The sequence below is a fragment of the Ranitomeya imitator genome, chromosome 6 (genome assembly GCF_032444005.1).
Source record: "Ranitomeya imitator isolate aRanImi1 chromosome 6, aRanImi1.pri, whole genome shotgun sequence".
Taxonomy (NCBI): Eukaryota; Metazoa; Chordata; class Amphibia; order Anura; family Dendrobatidae; genus Ranitomeya; species Ranitomeya imitator.
Window position 1 is genome coordinate 61,309,516 of NC_091287.1, and position 21,524 is coordinate 61,331,039.

General features: G+C 41.7%; 1 protein-coding gene across 4 annotated transcripts in view; it reads left to right on the top strand.

Annotated features, from left to right (window-relative positions):
- The window catches only part of DIP2C (disco interacting protein 2 homolog C), a 492,724-nt gene that overhangs the window by 216,017 nt on the left and 255,183 nt on the right, over positions 1–21,524 (top strand). For 2 of the 4 annotated variants that reach the window (XM_069729706.1, XM_069729708.1), the window contains exon 2: positions 12,660–12,728. The exons of the other annotated variants lie outside the window; for them this stretch is intronic. In XM_069729706.1, the coding sequence (XP_069585807.1) occupies positions 12,660–12,728 (69 nt within the window). The remainder of the gene's footprint in view (positions 1–12,659; positions 12,729–21,524) is intronic. 4 annotated transcript variants of the gene reach the window in all.

Here is a 21,524-nt window from a genome sequence, read left to right on the forward strand (position 1 = left end):
GTGCTCCAATCACCCCCCCTGCACTCCGATCCACCCCCCCGGTGCTCCGTTCCACCCCCCCGTGCTCCATTCCAGCCCCCCCGTGCTCCGTTCCACGCCCCCCGTGCTCCGTTCCACCCCTCCCGCACTCCGATTCCCCCCCCGTGCTCCGATCCCCCCCCCCGTGGTCCCCCCCACCCCATCATACTTACCGATCCAGCCGGGGTCCCGTCCGTCTTCTCCCTGGGCGCCGCCATCTTCCAAAATGGCGGGCGCATGCGCAGTGCGCCCGCCGAATCTGCCGGCCGGCAGATTCGTTCCAAAGTGCATTTTGATCACTGAGATATAATCTATGTCAGTGATCAAAATAAAAAAAATAATAAATGACCCCCCCCCCTTTGTCACCCCCATAGGTAGGGACAATAAAAAAATAAAGAAATTTTTTTTTTCCACTAATGTTAGAATAGGGTTAGGGGTAGGGTTAGGGGTAGGGTTAGGGTTAGGGCTAGGGTTAGGGCTAGGGGTAGGGTTAGGGCTAGGGGTAGGGTTAGGGTTAGGGCTAGGGGTAGGGTTAGGGCTAGGGGTAGGGTTTCGGTATGTGCACACGTATTCTGGTCCTCTGCGGATTTTTCCGCTGCGGATTTGATAAATCCGCAGTGCTAAACCGCTGCGGATTTATGGCGGATTTACTGCGGTTTTTCTGCGCATTTCACTGCGGTTTTACAACTGCGATTTTCTATTTGAGCAGTTGTAAAACCGCTGCGGAATCCGCACAAAGAAGTGACATGCTGCGGAATGTAAACCGCTGCGTTTCCGTGCAGTTTTTCCGCAGCATGGGCACAGCGATTTTTGTTTCCCGTAGGTTTACATTGAACTGTAAACTCATGGGAAACTGCTGCGGATCCGCAGCGTTTTCCGCAGCGTGTGCACATACCTTTAGAATTAGGCTATGTGCACACGGTGCGGATTTGGCTGCGGATTCGCAGCAGTGTTCCATCAGGTTTACAGTACCATGTAAACATATGGAAACCAAATCCGCTGTGCCCATGGTGCAGAAAATACCACGCGGAAACGCTGCGTTGTATTTACCGCAGCATGTCAATTCTTTGTGCGGATTCCGCAGCGTTTTACACCTGTTCCTCAATAGGAATCCGCAGGTGAAATCCGCACAAAAAACACTGGAAATCCGCGGAAAATCCGCAGGTAAAACGCAGTGCCTTTTACCCGCGGATTTTTCAAAAATGGTGCGAAAATATCTCACACGAATCCTCAACGTGGGCACATAGCCTTAGGGTTAGGGTTGGAATTAGGGTTGTGGTTATGGTTAGGGGTGTGTTGGGGTTAGGGTTGTGGTTAGGGGTGTGTTGCGGTTAGGGTTGTGTTTAGGGTTATGGCTACAGTTGGGATTAGGGTTAGGGGTGTGTTGGGGTTAGTGTTGGAGGTAGAATTGAGGGGTTACCACTGTTTAGGCACATCAGGGGTCTCCAAACGCAACATGGCGCCACCATTGATTCCAGCCAATCTCGTATTCAAAAAGTCAAATGGTGCTCCCTCACTTCCGAGCCCTGACGTGTGCCCAAACAGTGGTTTACCCCCACATATGGGGTACCAGCATACTCAGGACAAACTGCGCAACAATTACTGGGGTCCAATTTCTCCTGTTACCCTTGTGAATCAAAAAAAATGCTTGCTAAAACATAATTTTTGAGGAAAGAAAAATGATTTTTTATTTTCACGGCTCTGCGTTGTAAACGTCTGTGAAGCACTTGGGGGTTCAAAGTGCTCACCACATATCTAGATAAGTTCCTTGGGGGGTCTAATTTCTAAAATGGGGTCACTTGTGGGGGTTTCTACTGTTTAGGCACACCAGGGGCTCTGCAAACGCAACGTGACACCCTGTAACCCTTGGGAAAATAAAAAATTCTGGGCTAAATAATTATTTTTGAGGAAAGAAAACGTATTTATTATTTTCACGGCTCTGCATTATAAACTTCTATGAAGCACTTGGGGGTTCAAAGTGCTCACCACACATCTAGATAAGTTCCTTTCGGGGTCTAGTTTCCAAAATGGGGTCACTTGTGGGGGGTTTCTACTGTTTAGGCACATCAGGGGCTCTGCAAACGCAACGTGACGCCCGCAGAGCATTCCATCAAAGTCTGCATTTCAAAACGTCACTACTTCAATTCCAAGCCCCGGCATGTGCCCAAACAGTAGTTTACCCCCACATATGGGGTATCACCATACTCAGGAGAAACTGGACAACAAATATTGGGGTCAAATTTCTCCTGTTACCCTTGGGAAAATTAAAAAATTCTGGGCTAAATAATTATTTTTGAGGAAAGAAAACGTATTTATTATTTTCACGGCTCTGCATTATAAACTTCTATGAAGCGCTTGGGGGTTCAAAGTGCTCACCACACATCTAGATAAGTTCCTTTCGGGGTCTAGTTTCCAAAATGCGGTCACTTGTGGGGGGTTTCTACTGGTAAGCCACATCAGGGGCTCTGCAAACGCAACGTGACGCCCACAGAGCATTCCATCAAAGTCTGCATTTCAAAACGTCACTACTTCACTTCCGAGCCTCGGCATGTGCCCAAACAGTGGTTTACCCCCACATATGGGGTATCAGCGTACTCAGGAGAAACTGGACAACAACTTTTGGGGTCCAGTTTCTTCTGTAACCCTTGGGAAAATAAAAAATTCTGGGCTAAATAATTATTTTTGAGGAAAGAAAACGTATTTATTATTTTCACGGCTCTGCATTATAAACTTCTATGAAGCACTTGGGGGTTCAAAGTGCTCACCACACATCTAGATAAGTTCCTTTGGGGGTCTAGTTTCCAAAATGGGGTCACTTGTGGGGGGTTTCTACTGTTAAGCCACATCAGGGGCTCTGCAAACGCAACGTGACGCCCACAGAGCATTCCATCAAAGTCTGCATTTCAAAACGTCACTACTTCACTTCCGAGCCCCGGCATGTGCCCAAACAGTGATTTACCCCCACATATGGGGTATCAGCGTACTCAGGAGAAACTGGACAACAACTTTTGGGGTCAAATTTCTCCTGTTACCCTTGGGAAAATAAAAAATTGCAGGCTAAAAGATCATTTTTGAGAAAAGAATTTTTTTTTTTTTTTCATGGCTCTGCGTTATAAACTTCTGTGAAGCACTTGGGGGTTCAAAGTCCTCACCACACATCTAGATTAGTTCCTTTGGGGGTCTAGTTTCCAAAATGGTGTCATTTCTGGGGGATCTCCAATGTTTAGGCACACAGGGGCTCTCCAAACGTGACATGGTGTCCGCTAATGATTGGAGCTAATTTTCCATTTAAAAAGCCAAATGGCGTGCCATCCCTTCCGAGCCCTGCCGTGCGCCCAAACAGTGGTTTACCCCCACATATTGGGTATCTGCGTACTCAGGACAAACAGGACAACAATATTTGGGGTCCAATTTCTCCTATTATCCTTGGCAAAATAGGAAATTCCAGGCTAAAAATCATTTTTGAGGAAAGAAAAATTATTTTTTATTTTCATGGCTCTGCGTTATAAACTTCTGTGAAGCACCTGGGGGTTTAAAGTGCTCAATATGCATCTAGATAAGTTCCTTGGGGGGTCTAGTTTCCAAAATGGGGTCACTTGTGGGGGAGCTCCAATGTTTAGGCACACAGGGGCTCTCCAAACGCGACATGGTGTCCGCTAACAATTGGAGCTAATTTTCCATTCAAAAAGTCAAATGGCGCGCCTTCCCTTCCGAGCCCTGCCGAGTGCCCAAACAGTGGTTTACCCCCACATATGAGGTATCGACGTACTCGGGAGAAATTGCCCAACAAATTTTATGATCCATTTTACCCTACTGCCCATGTGAAAATGAAAAAAATTGAGGCGAAAAGAATTTTTTTGTGAAAAAAAAGTACTTTTTCATTTTTACAGATCAATTTGTGAAGCACCTGAGGGTTTAAAGTGCTCACTAGGCATCTAAATAAGTTCCTTGGGGGGTCTAGTTTCCAAAATGGGGTCACTTGTGGGGGAGCGCCAATGTTTAGGCACACAGGAGCTCTCCAAACGCGACATGGTGTCCGCTAACGATGGAAATAATTTTTCATTCAAAAAGTCAAATGGCGCTCCTTCCCTTCCGAGCCTTACCATGTGCCCAAACAGTGGTTTACCCCCACATGTGAGGTATTGGTGTACTCAGGAGAAATTGCCCAACAAATTTTAGTATCCATTTTATCCTGTTGCCCATGTGAAAATGAAAAAATTGAGGCTAAAAGAATTTTTTTGTGAAAAAAAAGTACTTTTTCATTTTTACGGATTAATTTGTGAAGCACCTGGGGGTTCAAAGTGCTCACTATGCATCTAGATAAGTTCCTTGGGGCGTCTAGTTTCCAAAATGGGGTCACTTGTGGGGGAGCTCCAATTTTTAGGCACACGGGGGCTCTCCAAACGTGACATGGTGTCCGCTAAAGAGTGGAGCCAATTTTTGATTCAAAAAGTCAAATGGCGCTCCTTCCCTTCCAAGCCCTGCCGTGCGCCCAAACAGTGGTTTACCCCCACATATGAGGTATCAGCGTACTCAGGACAAATTGGACAACAACTTTCGTGGTTCAGTTTCTCCTTTTACCATTGGGAAAATAAAAAAATTGTTGCTAAAAGATAATTTTTGTGACTAAAAAGTTAAATGTTCATTTTTTCCTTCCATGTTGCTTCTGCTGCTGTGAAGCACCTGAAGGGTTAATAAACTTCTTGAATGTGGTTTTGAGTACCTTGAGGGGTGCAGTTTTTAGAATGGTGTCACTTTTGGGTATTTTCAGCCATATAGACCCCTCAAACTGACTTCAAATGTGAGGTGGTCCCTAAAAAAAATGGTTTTGTAAATTTCGTTGTAAAAATGACAAATCGCTGGTCAAATTTTAACCCTTATAACTTCCTAACAAAAAAAAATTTTGTTTCCAAAATTGTGCTGATGTAAAGTAAACATGTGGGAAATGTTATTTATTAACTATTTTGTGTCACATATCTCTCTGGTTTAACAGAATAAAAATTCAAAATGTGAAAATTGCGAAATTTTCAAAATTTTCGCCAAATTTCCGTTTTTATCACAAATAAACGCATAATTTATTGACCTAAATTTACCACTAACATGAAGCCCAATATGTCACGAAAAAACAATCTCAGAACCGCTAGGATCCGTTGAAGCGTTCCTGAGTTATTACCTCATAAAGGGACACTGGTCAGAATTGCAAAAAACGGCAAGGTCTTTAAGGTCAAAATAGGCTGGGTCATGAAGGGGTTAAGAAGGTGAAGTGCTTCTATTCAGCGCAGGAGAAAGAGAAATCAAACTCTGCGGTCTTCTGGCTCCTCTCTGTCACGGTAGCTCCGTGAAACATGCGCATTGTTTGCATCAAGTTTATACTTTATCTAATCTTAGAGCTGCAGATCAGTTTGTGTTAATAAGATCGTCTTCCTACTGTAAGATTCATAAATTCTCTTTTTCAAATTATGATGGTGACATCTACCAAGTTTTGTAGGAAAAATGAATTTCATCAATTATCAGATCGATCAATCACCGCGGCATTAGTGGCATACCTAGAAGATAACACATCCACATTTCACAGATCTGCCAGCTTCAGATTAATTTTAAGGTTTTTCTCAAGTTATGTATTAAAAGTTTTTTTTTTACTGCTTATGCTGAATACAAAAGCAGATGTGGATACAGGCTAATTGGTCCCCCTCCCCTGTTTTTCCTCTAAAGGCATTATTCCGATATGCTTAAGAATTAAATGTTTTCTGCAAGATAAATTGCTAATTGCACCTAGCAATTCCCATCTGTGGCAAAAAAAAAGTTCTACATAATGGAACTATAAAAGAAAAGAGCGGATTTAGTCAAATAAAATCTGCCTAAATGAAGATCACAAAGTGAAGTTTTAAAGGCTTTTTTTATGTTACACTGTTCATTTATATAGATAACTTATGACCTGGAATTGGCTTAATGCATGTTCAAGGGTTTTAAAATATACCCCGATTTGCTTTATTGTTGAATGTTTTTTTCCCCGAAATTTATATGACTGTATCCAATATATCTGAATGAACGTTTTCATAGAAAGCGATCAGATTCCCATTTTAATTATGCAAAGGTTAATGAACTCTAAAAATGTAAAAACTGGGCATCTTTGATCATTTGACTTCTGCTGCATGCATGCATTCCAATACATTGCAAGCTGCTCAATTCTGTTCATTCCCAGTTCTGAGTTCTGGCATTCCATCGCTACTTCCCATTTGCCTCTCTTCTTTCGGGAACATTAATTTAAGCTCAAACCTGGTTTGATTTGAGCTTAAATGTTCATTCAGGAGCGGAGCATGAAGGGGTGGTAAGCCGGAGTAATCGTAAAAACATCAATCAGAATAAACATGTACACAGCCATCCAATATGCATCAATGAAGGTATTATTAAATCCTGGTCAAAGCTTCTTCTTTTTTTTTTTTGCTTTGTCAGGGGGTTTTAGGATTTCTTTACCTCTCTGTCTTTCTCATTAAAGTTTTTTTTAAGAAAATGTGTCTAATTGGTTCTTATACCCGAGAATAGGTATTGATGCTAAAAGAAAACACCTACTGACAAAACACATTGTTTTCCCGAACTCCTGGTTATTAGCTACTACTTGGTGGAGTATGTTTTTATATTTGTGTCTATTTATTGGTGGTTACTTATGTTTTTATTTAGTTTTCTATAAGTTCTTCAATTATTTTCCTTTAATATTTACATACAATGAATAATATACTTTTGTGGCATTTTGGCAATGCGTTCAATTATTTTTTGGTGCTTTAGTCCATTTTAATCCATGAAAGCTCCAGAAGTAAAACAGCTAAAATATTTAAATTAAATTAAGTTTTAGGAATATTTTATATCTCATAATAAATGAATTAAACATACAAAGATGTCCATGGCCTTCATGTGAATGCCAACGGATCTACCTTCTCGAAGGACGTGATCTTATTTTATTGACCTATTGGAAAAAGTGGCAGTTTTTTACTTTTTGTAATATATATATATTGAGTATTTCCACAGCACCCTGAAAAGTTTTCCCATTTAGAAATCTTCATAGGGTATACATTAGAGGTAAAGCTCTTGTGTCCTCTTCCTTGTCGATGCAAACTTTCACCAAGCAAAGCGTACTGAAACTTTTACATTAATATGAATAAAATTATCCCTCTAATAATTTTTCATGAATAATCATTTATTATTATCAGTGGTACTGCCAGCAATGTGTGTGCATAGGTGGATGTGTAGGCTGCAGACTTCATGCCAAAAGTCTCTAGAAATGAAAACTGTTCTCCAGGTAATTATGTGTATGACTAGATGTTGGCCTGATTCTAACGCATCGGGTATTGTAGAATATGTATGGATGTACATAGCAGTCACATAGTATATAGCACAGGCCACGTAGTACATAGCAGCCATGCAGTATATAACACAGCCATGTAGTATATAACACAGGCCACGTAATGTATAGCACAGGCCACGCAGTATATAACACAGCCCACGCAGTATATAACACAGCCCACGCAGTATATAACACAGCCCACGCAGTATATAACACAGCCCACGCAGTATATAACACAGCCCACGCAGTATATAACACAGCCCACGCAGTATATAACACAGCCCACGCAGTATATAACACAGCCCACGCAGTATATAACACAGCCCACGCAGTATATAACACAGCCCACGCAGTATATAACACAGCCCACGCAGTATATAACACAGCCCACGCAGTATATAACACAGCCCACGCAGTATATAACACAGCCCACGCAGTATATAACACAGCCCACGCAGTATATAACACAGCCCACGCAGTATATAACACAGCCCACGCAGTATATAACAGTGTCTGTGTGTAAAATTTGGGAGCTCTAGGTGTTAAAGGGTTAAATCACTGAAAAAACTGGTGTGGGCTCCTGCCCCCCAGCCAGTGGGCGTGGGCTTCTGCCCCCAGCCACCCCAGAAAAGGCACATCTGTAAGATGCGCCTTCTCTGGCACTTAGCCTCTCTTCCCACTCCCGAATAGCGGTGGGATATGGGGTAATAAAGGGTTAATTTCACCTTGCTAATGTAAGGTGACATTAAGCCTGGTTAATAATGGAGAGATGTCAATAAGACGCCTATGCATTATTAATCCAATAATGGAAAGCAGCTTTGTTGACTTGAGGGGATGCGCCCCCTGGTGGCATAAACTCATATGAACTCTAGCGTAGGAATTTTTCTGAATATTTTCCCAAGTTAGAGTTCATATGAGTTTATGCCACCATGGGCCAGGCTTAACCCCTTTCTGACCTCGGACGGGATAGTACGTCCGAGGTCAGATCCCCCTCTTTGATGCAGGGCTCCGGCGGTGAGCCCGCATCAAAGCCAGGACATGTCAGCTGTTTTGAACAGCTGACATGTGCCCGCAATAGCGGCGGGTGAAATCGCGATTCACTCACCGCTATTAACTAGTTAAATGCCGCTGTCAAACGCTGACAGCGGCATTTAACCGGTGCTTCCGGCCAGAAATGAGCGCATCGCTCACCCCCGTCACATGATCGGGGGTCAGCGATGCATCAGAAGGGTAACCATAGAGGTCCTTGAGACCTCTATGGTTACTGATCCCGGCCTGCTGTGAGTGCCACCCTGTGGTCGCCACTCATAGCACACCTGCAATTCAGCTACATAGCAGCGATCTGATGATCGCTGCTATGTAGCAGAGTCGATCGAGTTGTGCTAGCTTCTAGCCTCCCATGGAGGCTGTTGAAGCATGGCAAAAGTAAAAAAAAAAGAAAGTTTAAAAAAATGTGAAAAAAATAAAAATAATATAGAAGTTTAAATCACCCCACTTTCGCCCTGTTCAAAATAAATCAATAAAAAAAAAAAAATCAAACCTACACATATTTGGCATCGCCACGTTCAGAATCGCCCGATCTATCAATAAAAAAAGGATTAACCTGATCGCTAAACGACGTAGCGAGAAAAAAATTTGAAATGCCAGAATTACGTTTTTTTGGTTGCCGCGACATTGCATTAAAATGCAATAACGGGCGATCAAAAGATCGTATCTACACCAAAATGGTATCAATAAAAATGCCAGCTCGGCACGCAAAAAATAAGCCCTCAACCGACCCCAGATCATGAAAATTGGAGACGCTATGGCTATCGGAAAATGGCGCAATTTTTGTTTTCATAGCAAAGTTTGGAATTTTTTTTCACCACTTAGATAAAAGAGAACCTAGACATGTTTGATGTCTATGAACTCGTAATGACCTCCCAAATGAGCTCCCAAATTTAACACACAGACACTTCTAACATTATTAGTGAGGAATATGTAAAAATATAACGGATATGAAATGGTTTACTGTATGTAAACCATGTCTCGTATCCTGTCGGGTTTGATAAGGAGATGGCAAAAGCCGGCAATTGAATTACTGACTTTTATGGTATCTAGCTCTGTATTAAATATGAATATATATGTCTCACTGAACATTTCTGTGTATCTCTGCAGTAAAAAACGGACCGTATTTTCCTACGCTAAGTGTGACACCGGCCTTATACTTTTCCTTGGATTGTTCCACTCCTGGTTTTGGCTTACAAATACTGATGTAAAATACTGAGCAAATACTGAATGTTGGAACATGGCCTTAAGCTTCTGGCACTGTGCATGGTCGTGGTGTTCAACATCATAAATTTATGTTTTTCGCATTCATTGTTTGAGCAGTATATATGCATGAACCGACATATATAGCCAATTGAAGGGGATCTCTCATCACAGAGTATAAAATCCGCTCCCGTCACCTCCAGCAAGTAACTGAATTTGCAGGAAAATTGTCGCCTTTTGCTCATATTCGCTGTAACATTCAAATACAAGGCTATGCATGTAATATGTGAATGGACCGGGTCTTACAGGATCAGATAGACCGCTTATTTTATGTTTAACTAGTAGAATACCCGCGGCTTGGCTCGAGGTAAATATGTTAAATTGTTTGTTACGGTAGCTAAAGTAAAATTTTCAGTGTCACCCTGAAATTGACATTTTCAGAGTGCTACAGTAAAAAATTTTTTCCCACTTTAAATTTTTATTATTTTGTCATTATACTAATTTGTCGTAAAATTGTTGTCTAGTTGCCCATAGCAACCAATCAGAGCTCAGCTTTCACTTTACCTCAGCAGCTTCAGTGATGAAAACTCCCTGTATAGTAAGCAATAATGACAATCTTACTATGAGGCATTTTTCCCCTGACCAATATTGCTGCTCAGTAATGTTCGTCCATGTGCGTAGTGTGCATCCCTCTGAGTGTGTTTGCATGCATGCGTGGTCCGTGCATGCGTGTGTGTGTGTGCATGTGTGGTATTTTAGCTGCTACCAACATCTGGTGAGAATTTCAAGTCCATAGCACCTTTAGGAATATATTTATTTAGAAAATTGGTAAAATGTTCAATACCTATTTCACCCTCTGTGTGTATATATATATATATATATATATATATATATATATATATATATATATATATATATATATATATATATATTTGTAAAATAATTATATATATATATATATGTGTGTGTATAGATATATATATATATATATATATATATATAATTATTTTACAAATATTACAGACAGCATTATTTTATAAGTGATCATTATTACTGCCACAATCTCTTTTTTTTATGAATAGTGAAAAAAGTCTCCTATTGTTGCGAACTCTCCAAAGGGCTATTAAAGCCAGATTCAGCATTATTTATTAATGGTGATTCACGGTTTTTAATGTTTGAATCTTCTGATATTACTATTCTTCCATAATTCTATTTTATTAGTACTCCAGATTTATTTATCTTGAGAGGTGTGAGATATAACCACGATCATCCTGATCCTCCCAATTCATATGGATCCATAGTGAAATCTGAAACTTAAGCCAAAAAGCGCAGCAATGGATATACAGTAGCTTTGCATTCAGTGATATAAGTTTTGTGAGCACTGTAAAGACCTTTAGCGTTTTTCATTTGGTATCTATCAAATATGTAACATAGTTCAAAAACAACTTTAAGGCTATGTTCACACGTTGCGTTTTTGCTGTGTTTTTTTAAAGCAAATTTTAAGCTGAATTTTACAGTACCAGCTAAAGCTGTGAGATTTCAATATATTTCATGCACAAACATTGTTGGTTTTTTCCTGACTGAACTGCAGAACTGTTGCGTTCTTGAAAACTGCAATGTGTCGCTTTCAGCGTTTTTTCAGCGTTTTCTCACCCATAGAAAGCAATGAGTAAGTGAAAAAAAAAAAAGCAGCAATAAAACGCAGGTATCAGGTTTTGCTGCGTTTTTGGTGCACAAACCTTAGGCTACTTTCACACTAGCGTCGGAATCTCCCCGTCGCAATGCGTCGGGCAGAGATTCCGTCGCTAGCGTTTAACGCACTGCACAACGGAGGCAGCGGATGCATTTCTCCGGCGCATCCGCTGCCCCATTGTGAGGTGCGGGGAGGTGGGGGCGGAGTTCCGGCCGCGCATGCGCGGTTGGAAAAAGCGGTCCGTCAGGAGCAAAAAACATTACATGTAGCGTTTTTTGCTCCCGACGGTCCGCCAAAGCACGACGCATCCGTCGCACGACGGATGCGACGTGTGGCAATCCGTCGCAATGCGTCGTCAATACAAGTCTATGGGGAAAAAACGCATCCTGCAAGCACTTTTGCAGGATGCGTTTTTTTCTGCAAAACGACGCATTGTGACGGATTGCAGTTAACGCTAGTGTGAAAGTAGCCTAAGTTGCATCATGATTTTTGGGGAGAACTAAATTTTATCAGCATGCATAAGAGACCATAAAAACCACAGGAAATATTCAGTAAAAAAATGCAACAAAAACTTGCTTTTTGTAAGCAGCTTTTTTACTGCCAAGAGAGCAGGTTTTGTCTGCAGAAAAAAATGCAGCAAAGACGCAACGTGTGAACATAACCGTAGAATTCTGATTGCCTAAAGGAATAATTAGGGGACTGGGGCTATGTTGACACTGATTTTTTTTGAGGAGTTATTGGAGTAAATCTGCTTCAAAATCCTCGTGAAACTCTCTCTCTCGTTAATAAGTATGGGAAAGCCACTCTTCTATCCATATGAGGAGGTTTTTTCTCATTGAAGAGGTTTTGAAAAATAACTAATGGGAAAAGAAATGCATGTAACTTCTTTACAGTGATTCCTGATTCGAAGTGCTCCAAACTATGAACTATGAAATCAAAAGCTATAAAAACAGTAAAAAAAAATATCTTCAAAGCACAGTCTTTTGCTGAGTTTTCAGAGCAGAAACTCCAGGCTTTTGACTAATTTTGAGATTTGGATTTGGATTTGCAATGTTTTTGCTCCAAAAACTTTTCTAATAACTCTGTGTGCACATAGCGAAAAACTGTCCCCCAAATAAGTGCTTTCTGAAGAAATTTCAGCTTGAAAAACGCAGAATTTTTGTATGCCTCAAAAAAAAAAAAAGCTTTGTGTGAACATAGCCTTATATTTCTTGATTCTGTGGGGAAATGTACGTAGAATTAAACCTTTGCTGAAGGTCGGGAATATTTGTGTATGAAAGGGCCGTTTTAATGAATTAAATGTCTTGCCTGCAATGATTAATTTCACTAGCTGTCTCTTCCAAAATAACTGTTTTCCAGGTCATCCATGTATCTCGGGTCCCTCAGCAATGAGATGGCATGGGAGGTCTTGGAAAACAGCAGCATTATGTAAGAAGGATTCATACATATTTTCAACATTTGATTGTGTTTGTGCCGTGTTTCGACGTCTCCTCGCCACTGTGATTCCTGTGATTTATTTCTGCAATCATGCAATGTTGTGCTTCTGGGAGTGTACCAATCAGGAGCGCCTTCATGGCGACAATGAGAAATTAGGCTCAAAGAGAGTCAAGAGCCTGTTCTCTTCTGCTAATTACCATGACATGAAATGGCAGTCTGTATGGCGTGTCGTTTCACTTGTTGATTATCCATTGATCTGACTGCTATGTGGAATGCTGTGTGATACACTCCCATAGCATTCCACGTCAAATTCTAAATTTACACACAATTTAAAGCGCTGTGTCCATTGAATGACCATACAACCCTCAAATGAAATGGAGAAATAAACACACAATTTATTAGGTTTATTAGGTGTTTTGGTTCTGTATCTTGAAATTGCTGGACAATTTATGCAGGCCTCAGCGGGGGTGGGGGGTAAATTACCGTAACTCTAAAACTTTGGGAAAATGTTAAATTGCTAATTTTATTTAACCCGATCACATTGTAAATGTGAAAATCCTATCTTATAGAAAGCTAAAGCAGCCAATGCTGTTTCATACCCGAGTACCTGAGTGCTTCTGCTCAGTTATCTGAAGTCTGCAATAAATTAAAGTACATTTTCTGAAGATGAGAATGCTGTCAGGGTAATCAGTGTTATGGTGTATTATTTGGCGATAATTGTGAATATATGATTGGGTTAATACTAGTGATGAGCGATAACGTGTTATCCGAGTATCTTGGATGTGCTTGTATAATATGTTCGAGTCCCCGCGTCTGCATGTTGTGCGGCTGTAACATAGACTGTTAGGCAATACCTGCAAAACAGCCGGAAAATATGCAGCCGCGGGGACTCAAGCATATTATCTGAGCCTGCCCAAGATAGTCAAATAACACCCGAGTGTGCTCGGATAACACATTATTCAAGGACGTTCACGCATCACTAGTTATTACCCCATTGTTATAATTATAAATCTTGGAATACCTGACATAATTTGACTTTGGAAAAATCTAATTACTGTGGCAGAATGATGCAGAGAAATGTTTGATTTGAGTAGTGCCTAGAATTCTTCATTCTACACTGCCCTTAAAGGGGTTGTTAGGTCCAAATCGATAAGTCTGCAGTCACTCTGTATGACTGCAGACTTATGAACCCCCCCCAGCGCCTCCACTGTGCACTGCAGGGATTCGACGGTTTCTGACCCGGGACCGGAGGGTATATATGCATTATACTTGCCCCCGGCCAATGTGCGTGGCCTGGCCCCCCATACACTTGTATGGAGAGAGGCTGTGCCTTCTAGTCGACCACACCCATTAGACGGCCGTGTCACTAGTCAGGGCGCAGCCTCGACTCAATATAAGTGTATGGAGCGAGGCTGTGCCCACTGGCCGCGAATATGTATAACTTATACATACCTTTTGGTCCCAGGTCAGACACCGGCAAATCCCCACAGTGCGTGTGCTGGGAGAGTCATAAATTTGCAATCACACACAGTGACTGCAGTCTTATCGATTTGGACCGGACAGCTCATTTAACTGATCACAGTTACAACAAACTTTGCATTAATCAATAATGCAAGAATAAGAGACTTTGTATTGTATTTTATCAGAGAAATTTGCTTTTTTTTTACCTTCACATCCCTTGACTTCCTGCCTCCTGAACCCATCATTTACTGTGGAAAAAAATCATCATCTACTTTAAGCTCAGTGAGTTGTGAGGTTACAGAACAAATAGAAATGTATGACGAGGATAGTTGGGAGATGTGGGGAGCACTCCGTACAGTAACCAAGCACTCGCAGGCAGCTTGCGTTGCAGCATTTAGCAAATTTGTTACATCAGTGCTGGACTCACAGCCACACTGCTTAGTGCTCCTGTATAATAGTCTCCAAGTTGCTGCTCCTTCTCAGTGTCCTAAAGAGAATGAAGATTAGAGATTAGTGATGAGTGAACATACTCAGATAAGGTCTTACCTGTGCGTGCTCTTGTGCTAATCGTGTCTTCGGCGTCATCGAATAATATGTTTAAGGCTTCACGGCTGCATGTCTCGTGGCTGTTGGACAGCCGCAACACATTCAGGAATTGCTGGTTTGTTAGACAACCATAACACATGCATGGATTGCCTAACAGCTGCGGGGTCTCAAACATATTATTGAGCACGCCGAAGACACTCGGTTAGCACCAGAGCCTGACCGTATAACACCTTATCCGAGCACATTCGCTCATTACTCTTAGGGATCCATCTCTGTGTGTGCAGTGTATGGGATACATCATAGCAGCTAGTCTACACCCATTAGTGTAGAGATAAATTAGCAAAATTAGCAAGTGACAGTGCCTGCAAAGAGAAACTAGTGAAAATGGCGAGACATAGTGTATGTACACATAGGATGGCTCATTCTGAAAACTTACCTGAGATGACAGGTACATTTCAGCTCAAATCTGGACTGGTTCCTAGGGACATGCTCACGGAGGATGAAAGTAACAGGCCAGGCCTATCCATGCTTGCACAATTGATCAAAAATTTGGCAGAGAACTTCTTTAATGTCGGCATATAAACCTCTTTCCTCAGCGCTTAGGCCACATGAACATATTACAACCAATACAGGAAAGATACAAATCGTTATACTGGGTTAGCCAGTAGATAGAAAAATATTTAAATTTTTGAGTCCTCAGTGGTTGATACCTTTTAATGGCTAACTGGAAAAAATGGTAACAAATTGCAAACTTTCGAGACTACTCAGGTCTCTTCATGAGGATTCTACTGTATGTCTGATGAAGTGACCTGTGTAGTCTCGAAAGCTCTTACAGAAAGTACAGTAAGTCTAGAATGAGGAAAGTCTGGTTACATAAATTTGGAAAACCCCATTCGGTATAACTAGTTAAAAAAATAAATTGAGAAAATAAGTGGACACAGCAGTCAGTCACTTTAGTCATCATTTACTTTTTTGATAATGACAGAGAATAGTAGCTTGCCTTCACTGACTGTCAATTATTTGTTACTTTATATAATTTCTGAAAAAAAAAAATTCTGGTGAAAATGGTGGTGTTTGTTTGTGATCTAGAGAATTCCCAAGTCTTCACAAAAGTTAGGGAGCTTGATCCCTCTCAACGCAAGAAGACCATGCCGATTACGTGGCTAAATCTGCAGAGGTTTTGAATATTTGGCTTGTCAATCAAATTATTCCTTTGCGCTTCATTGCAGACTTTTAGCTGGAGTAATAGGAAAAATTGACATTTGTCAGATTTGTAATATACAAATCCAACACTTGCAAACATACCCAATTACTCCATCTTCACAAATGGCCAGAAGTAGGAAATGTGATGATTTGACCAAAATTTACTACTACGGGATTAGCTGTCAGTGTGCAGCAGATTCACAGTTTGAGGACTCGGTGATCTGTTTGCTGGCTGGTTGGTCCTCTTGGTAGCGTTGGTATCAGATATGGAGGCATCGTCCTGGTCACTTGATTCCCTTTCACTGGTTGTCTCAGTTAAGGGTTAACTCATTGGGAAAGAGGCATAATGTAATAGGGTAATTTTATCATTTATACATGTTTGGATTGTCGTATTGCTTCTTTAAGCTTACTACTTTTTAGGCTAGCGTCTTTCTCAGACTGTGGAAGCATTGATTGGTTTATATTGTTCTTTGCAGTGAGAAATCTCTGTACGCTAAAAATTACGACATCCATGGTTGCAAACTTTAACTGTGTTATGTATTTGTAATGTTTATGTAATAATGTGGAGTGACATTTTTGTATGAGATACAGTTTCACACTGCACACTAACTTGAGAATATTGTGCTTTAATTCATTTTCATAGAGCATAATCTTAACCCGCCCACTCCCACCCATGCTCCCCCACTTCCACCCATGCTCCCCCACTTCCACCCATATCCCCTACCCCCTCCCACCCATATCCCCATTCTCACCCATGTCCCTTGTCCCCACTTCCACCCATATCCCTCGACCCCACTTCCACCCATATCCCTCACTCCTACTTCCTCCCATATCCACCGCCCAACCCCACTCCCACCCATATCCACCCCTTCCTTAAAAAAAAAATGTTTCTCTCTCCCCTACCTGGTAATTTGTGACCAGGTTAAGGCTCTGGCCGCATGCCCACAAGGACATTCTGTTTGTCTGTTCTGTTGCTGGAAACAAAAAGCGGAACAAGTGATCTGGTGCATCAGGTGTCCCAATTGATTATTATGGGGTCTATTTCATGTCCATTGTTTAAATCAGAAAAAAAAAATTACTTGGAAAACTTTTTCCTACATCCATTCTAAAAAAAACAAAACAAACAAACAAACCTGAACCCCTACCGACCTCCTAATAATTGAACGGGCCCCTCTGCCTTCATTTGCATAGCTGATGCAATGGATGACTTCTTCGATTTGTCTGTTCCTAAAACTGAACATGTGAACGGAGCCAAAGTTTCATTTCCTCTATTAATTTTGTACTAAACCATCTTTCTTTATCGACTAGAGAGACCTTTGCTGCAGAATATCTTCACCCTCAAGGTGACAGGTAGGAGATGCCATCTAGCCTACGGTGCAGATTCTAGTTTTTGGTTACATTAGTCATCCTTGCGGAATTTTCTCTAAATAGAAGCTGCTGGATGTGAACTGTATTTTACCTGCGTGTGGAATGATGTCCTTGACATAATGTGGAGCTGATCGCTGCCCTAATGAGGAGGAGACTGGGACTTGGACTATTAATAGACTTGCTTAGTAATCAGGACGTGTTACCAGGAGTAACAACAGGGATTCGCTGCTGACGTACGTGAGCGATGCTCCTACTTAACCCCGTCCACTCCAGCGACTCGTGCGCTCATTCTGCATCATAGAATAGCACATGAGGGATCTGGCCTCTGCACGGTTGTCTTCTCCATCTGAAGGGCCTGTGAATATAGAAGATCATTGTGACCGCTTTCTATACGATGTTTTCTGTATTTTCAGTACTGTACATACAGAAATCTGCAAACCACAAATACAAGCTCCTGGTAATATTGTCCTTCGGAGCTTTCCTTAATTCATAAGGTTCATGTGTCAAAACTCCCATCACCAATGTCATCAAATCAAAGCACTACAAACACTGTCTATAGGTAGAAAACCTCTGCCTAACCCCATGGTTGAGTAATTTGGGGAGCGCTCTGTAACCTAGCAGAAAAATCTGTATAATTGTGGTGTAATGGCACATTTATCAATTGGTTTCATGTCTGCTCCTGTGACAACCAGCTCTTGCTAAGCTGAATCTCTTCCCCTCTGGACACTTGGCCAAGCAAACTGGGAGGACAGCCATAAGCGTTTCCTTAGGTTGAGTTGACCTTATGCTTCTCCTTAGGTTGAGCTGACATCCTTAAGCTTTTCGTTAAGTTGGGTGAACCTCCTTTAAGCTTTTCCTTTAGGATGGATGGACCTCTGTAATCTTCTACTTAGATTGTGTATCTGACTACTGCCAACCGCTTTAATGGTAATTCTGCTTCTGACCTCCAGTCCACCAATAACTTTTTTTGAAGCCTACACTGGCTTCCTACTCACTGCAACCCACAGGTGGACAGGCCTCAAGGCTATAGGCTATTGTAGCTCAGCTTGTAGCGAGTGCAAAAGAAAAATGTATTTGTTATACCTCATCAAAGGTACCTGTAGATTAGTCAGCTACTGAGAACGAATTGGGCAGTATTTGCTTGCTCATGAGGCTAGTTAATATTGGTGATGCCTGGGTCAGAATATTCTCCTTTTTTAAATTGAGGTCCCCCCTCTACCCCTTGTTTTCTCAAATGGACCGTAAAGGGTTTGTCCATTTAGGTCCACACTTTTTCATAATGACTGTTCTCATAAGAGTTGACCGTGGTCGGATACAGATTGGCGGTCTCTTTTTTTTGTTTTGCTTTTTAATATGAGTGTAAAAGGAATGGTAAACAAACTAGCTCACTCAGTCCCTTTTAATTACAAAGGTATTAAACTGCTCACAGGAAGGGATTGTAAAAAAAGTAAAAAAAATAAAAAAGGTAAATCGCTTTAAAAAAAAAAAGCAAAAGGAAGCACAAGAAAGTTCATTAACTTTGCACCTTATAAAAATGTCTAGCGAAATCTATATACAGTGGGGCAAAAAAGTATTTAGTCAGTCAGCAATAGTGCAAGTTCCACCACTTAAAAAGATGAGAGGCGTCTGTAATTTACATCATAGGTAGACCTCAACTATGGGAGACAAACTGAGAAAAAAAAATCCAGAAAATCACATTGTCTGTTTTTTTAACATTTTATTTGCATATTATGGTGGAAAATAAGTATTTGGTCAGAAACAAACAATCAAGATTTCTGGCTCTCACAGACCTGTAACTTCTTCTTTAAGAGTCTCCTCTTTCCTCCACTCATTACCTGTAATAATGGCACCTGTTTAAACTTGTTATCAGTATAAAAAGACACCTGTGCACACCCTCCAACAGTCTGACTCCAAACTCCACTATGGTGAAGACCAAATAGCTGTCAAAGGACACCAGAAACAAAATTGTAGCCCTGCACCAGGCTGGGAAGACTGAATCTGCAATAGCCAACCAGCTTGGAGTGAAGAAATCAACAGTGGGAGCAATAATTAGAAAATGGAAGACATACAAGACCACTGATAATCTCCCTCGATCTGGGGCTCCACGCAAAATCCCACCCCGTGGGGTCAGAATGATCACAAGAACGGTGAGCAAAAATCCCAGAACCACGCGGGGGGACCTAGTGAATGAACTGCAGAGAGCTGGGACCAATGTAACAAGGCCTACCATAAGTAACACACTACGCCACCATGGACTCAGATCCTGCAGTGCCAGACGTGTCCCACTGCTTAAGCCAGTACATGTCCGGGCCCGTCTGAAGTTTGCAAGAGAGCATTTGGATGATCCAGAGGAGTTTTGGGAGAATGTCCTATGGTCTGATGAATCCAAACTGGAACTGTTTGGTAGAAACACAACTTGTCGTGTTTGGAGGAAAAAGAATACTGAGTTGCATCCATCAAACACCATACCTACTGTAAAGCATGGTGGTGGAAACATCATGCTTTGGGGCTGTTTCTCTGCAAAGGGGTCAGGACGACTGATCCGGGTACATGAAAGAATGAATGGGGCCATGTATCGTGAGATTTTGAGTGCAAACCTCCTTCCATCAGCAAGGGCATTGAAGATGAAACGTGGCTGGGTCTTTCAACATGACAATGATCCAAAGCACACCGCCAGGGCAACGAAGGAGTGGCTTCGTAAGAAGCATTTCAAGGTCCTGGAGAGGCCTAGCCAGTCTCCAGATCTCAACCCTATAGAAAACCTTTGGAGGGAGTTGAAAGTCCGTGTTGCCAAGTGAAAAGCCAAAAACACCACTGCTCTAGAGGAGATCTGCATGGAGGAATGGGCCAACATACCAACAACAGTGTGTGGCAACCTTGTGAAGACTTACAGAAAACGTTTGACCTCTGTCATTGCCAACAAAGGATATATTACAAAGTATTGAGATGAAATTTTGTTTCTGACCAAATACTTATTTTCCACCATAATATGCAAATAAAATGTTAAAAAAACAGACAATGTGATTTTCTGGATTTTTTTTCCTCAGTTTGTCTCCCATAGTTGAGGTCTACCTATGATGTAAATTACAGACGCCTCTCATCTTTTTAAGTGGTGGAACTTGCACTATTGCTGACTGACTAAATACTTTTTTGCCCCACTGTATATATATATATATATATATATATATATATATATATATATATATATATAGATATATATATATTGCTCAAAAAAATAAAGGGAACACTTAATCAACAGAGTATAACTCCAAGTAAATCAAACTTCTGTGAAATCAAACTGTCCACTTAGGAAGCAACACTGACAATCAATTTCACATGCTGCTGTGCAAATGGAATACACAACAGATGGAAATTATTGGCAATTATCAAGTCGCACTCAATAAAGGAGTGGTTCTGCAGATGGGGACCACAGAACACATCTCAGTACCAATGCTTTCTGGCTGATGTTTTGGTCACTTTTGAATGTTGGTTGTGCTTTCACACTCGTGGTAGCATGAGATGGCCTCTACAACCCAGAAAAGTGGCTCAGGTAGTGCAGCTCATCCAGGATGGCACATCAATGCGAGCTGTGGTAAGAAGGTTTGCTGTGTCTGTCAGAGTAGTGTTCAGAGGCTGGAGGCGCTACCATGAGACAGGCCAGTACACCAGGAGATGTGGAGGGGGCTATAGGAGGGCAACAACCCAGCAGGAGGACCGCTACCTCAGCCTTTATGCAAAAGAGGAACAGGAGGAGCACTGCCAGAGCCCTGCAAGATGACCTCCAGCAGGCCACAAATGTGCATGTGTCTGCACAAACGGTTAGAAACCGACTCCATAAGGATGATCTGAGTGTCCGACGTCCACAGATGGGGGTTGTGCTCAGAGCTCAACACCGTGCAGGATGCTTGGCATTTGCCACAGAACACCAGGATTGGCAAATTCGCCACTGGCACCCTGTGCTCTTCACAGATGAAAGCAGGTTCACACTGAGCACATGTGACAGATGTGAGAGAGTCTGGAGATGCCATGGAGAGCGATCTGCCTGCAACATCCTTCAGCATGACCGGTTTGGCAGTGGGTCAGTAATGGCCGCACAGCCCTCCATGTGCTCGCCAGAGGTAGCCTGACTGCCATTAGGTATCGAGATGAGATCCTCAGACCCATTTTGAGACCATATGCTGGGGCGGTTGGCCCTGGGTTCCTCCTAAT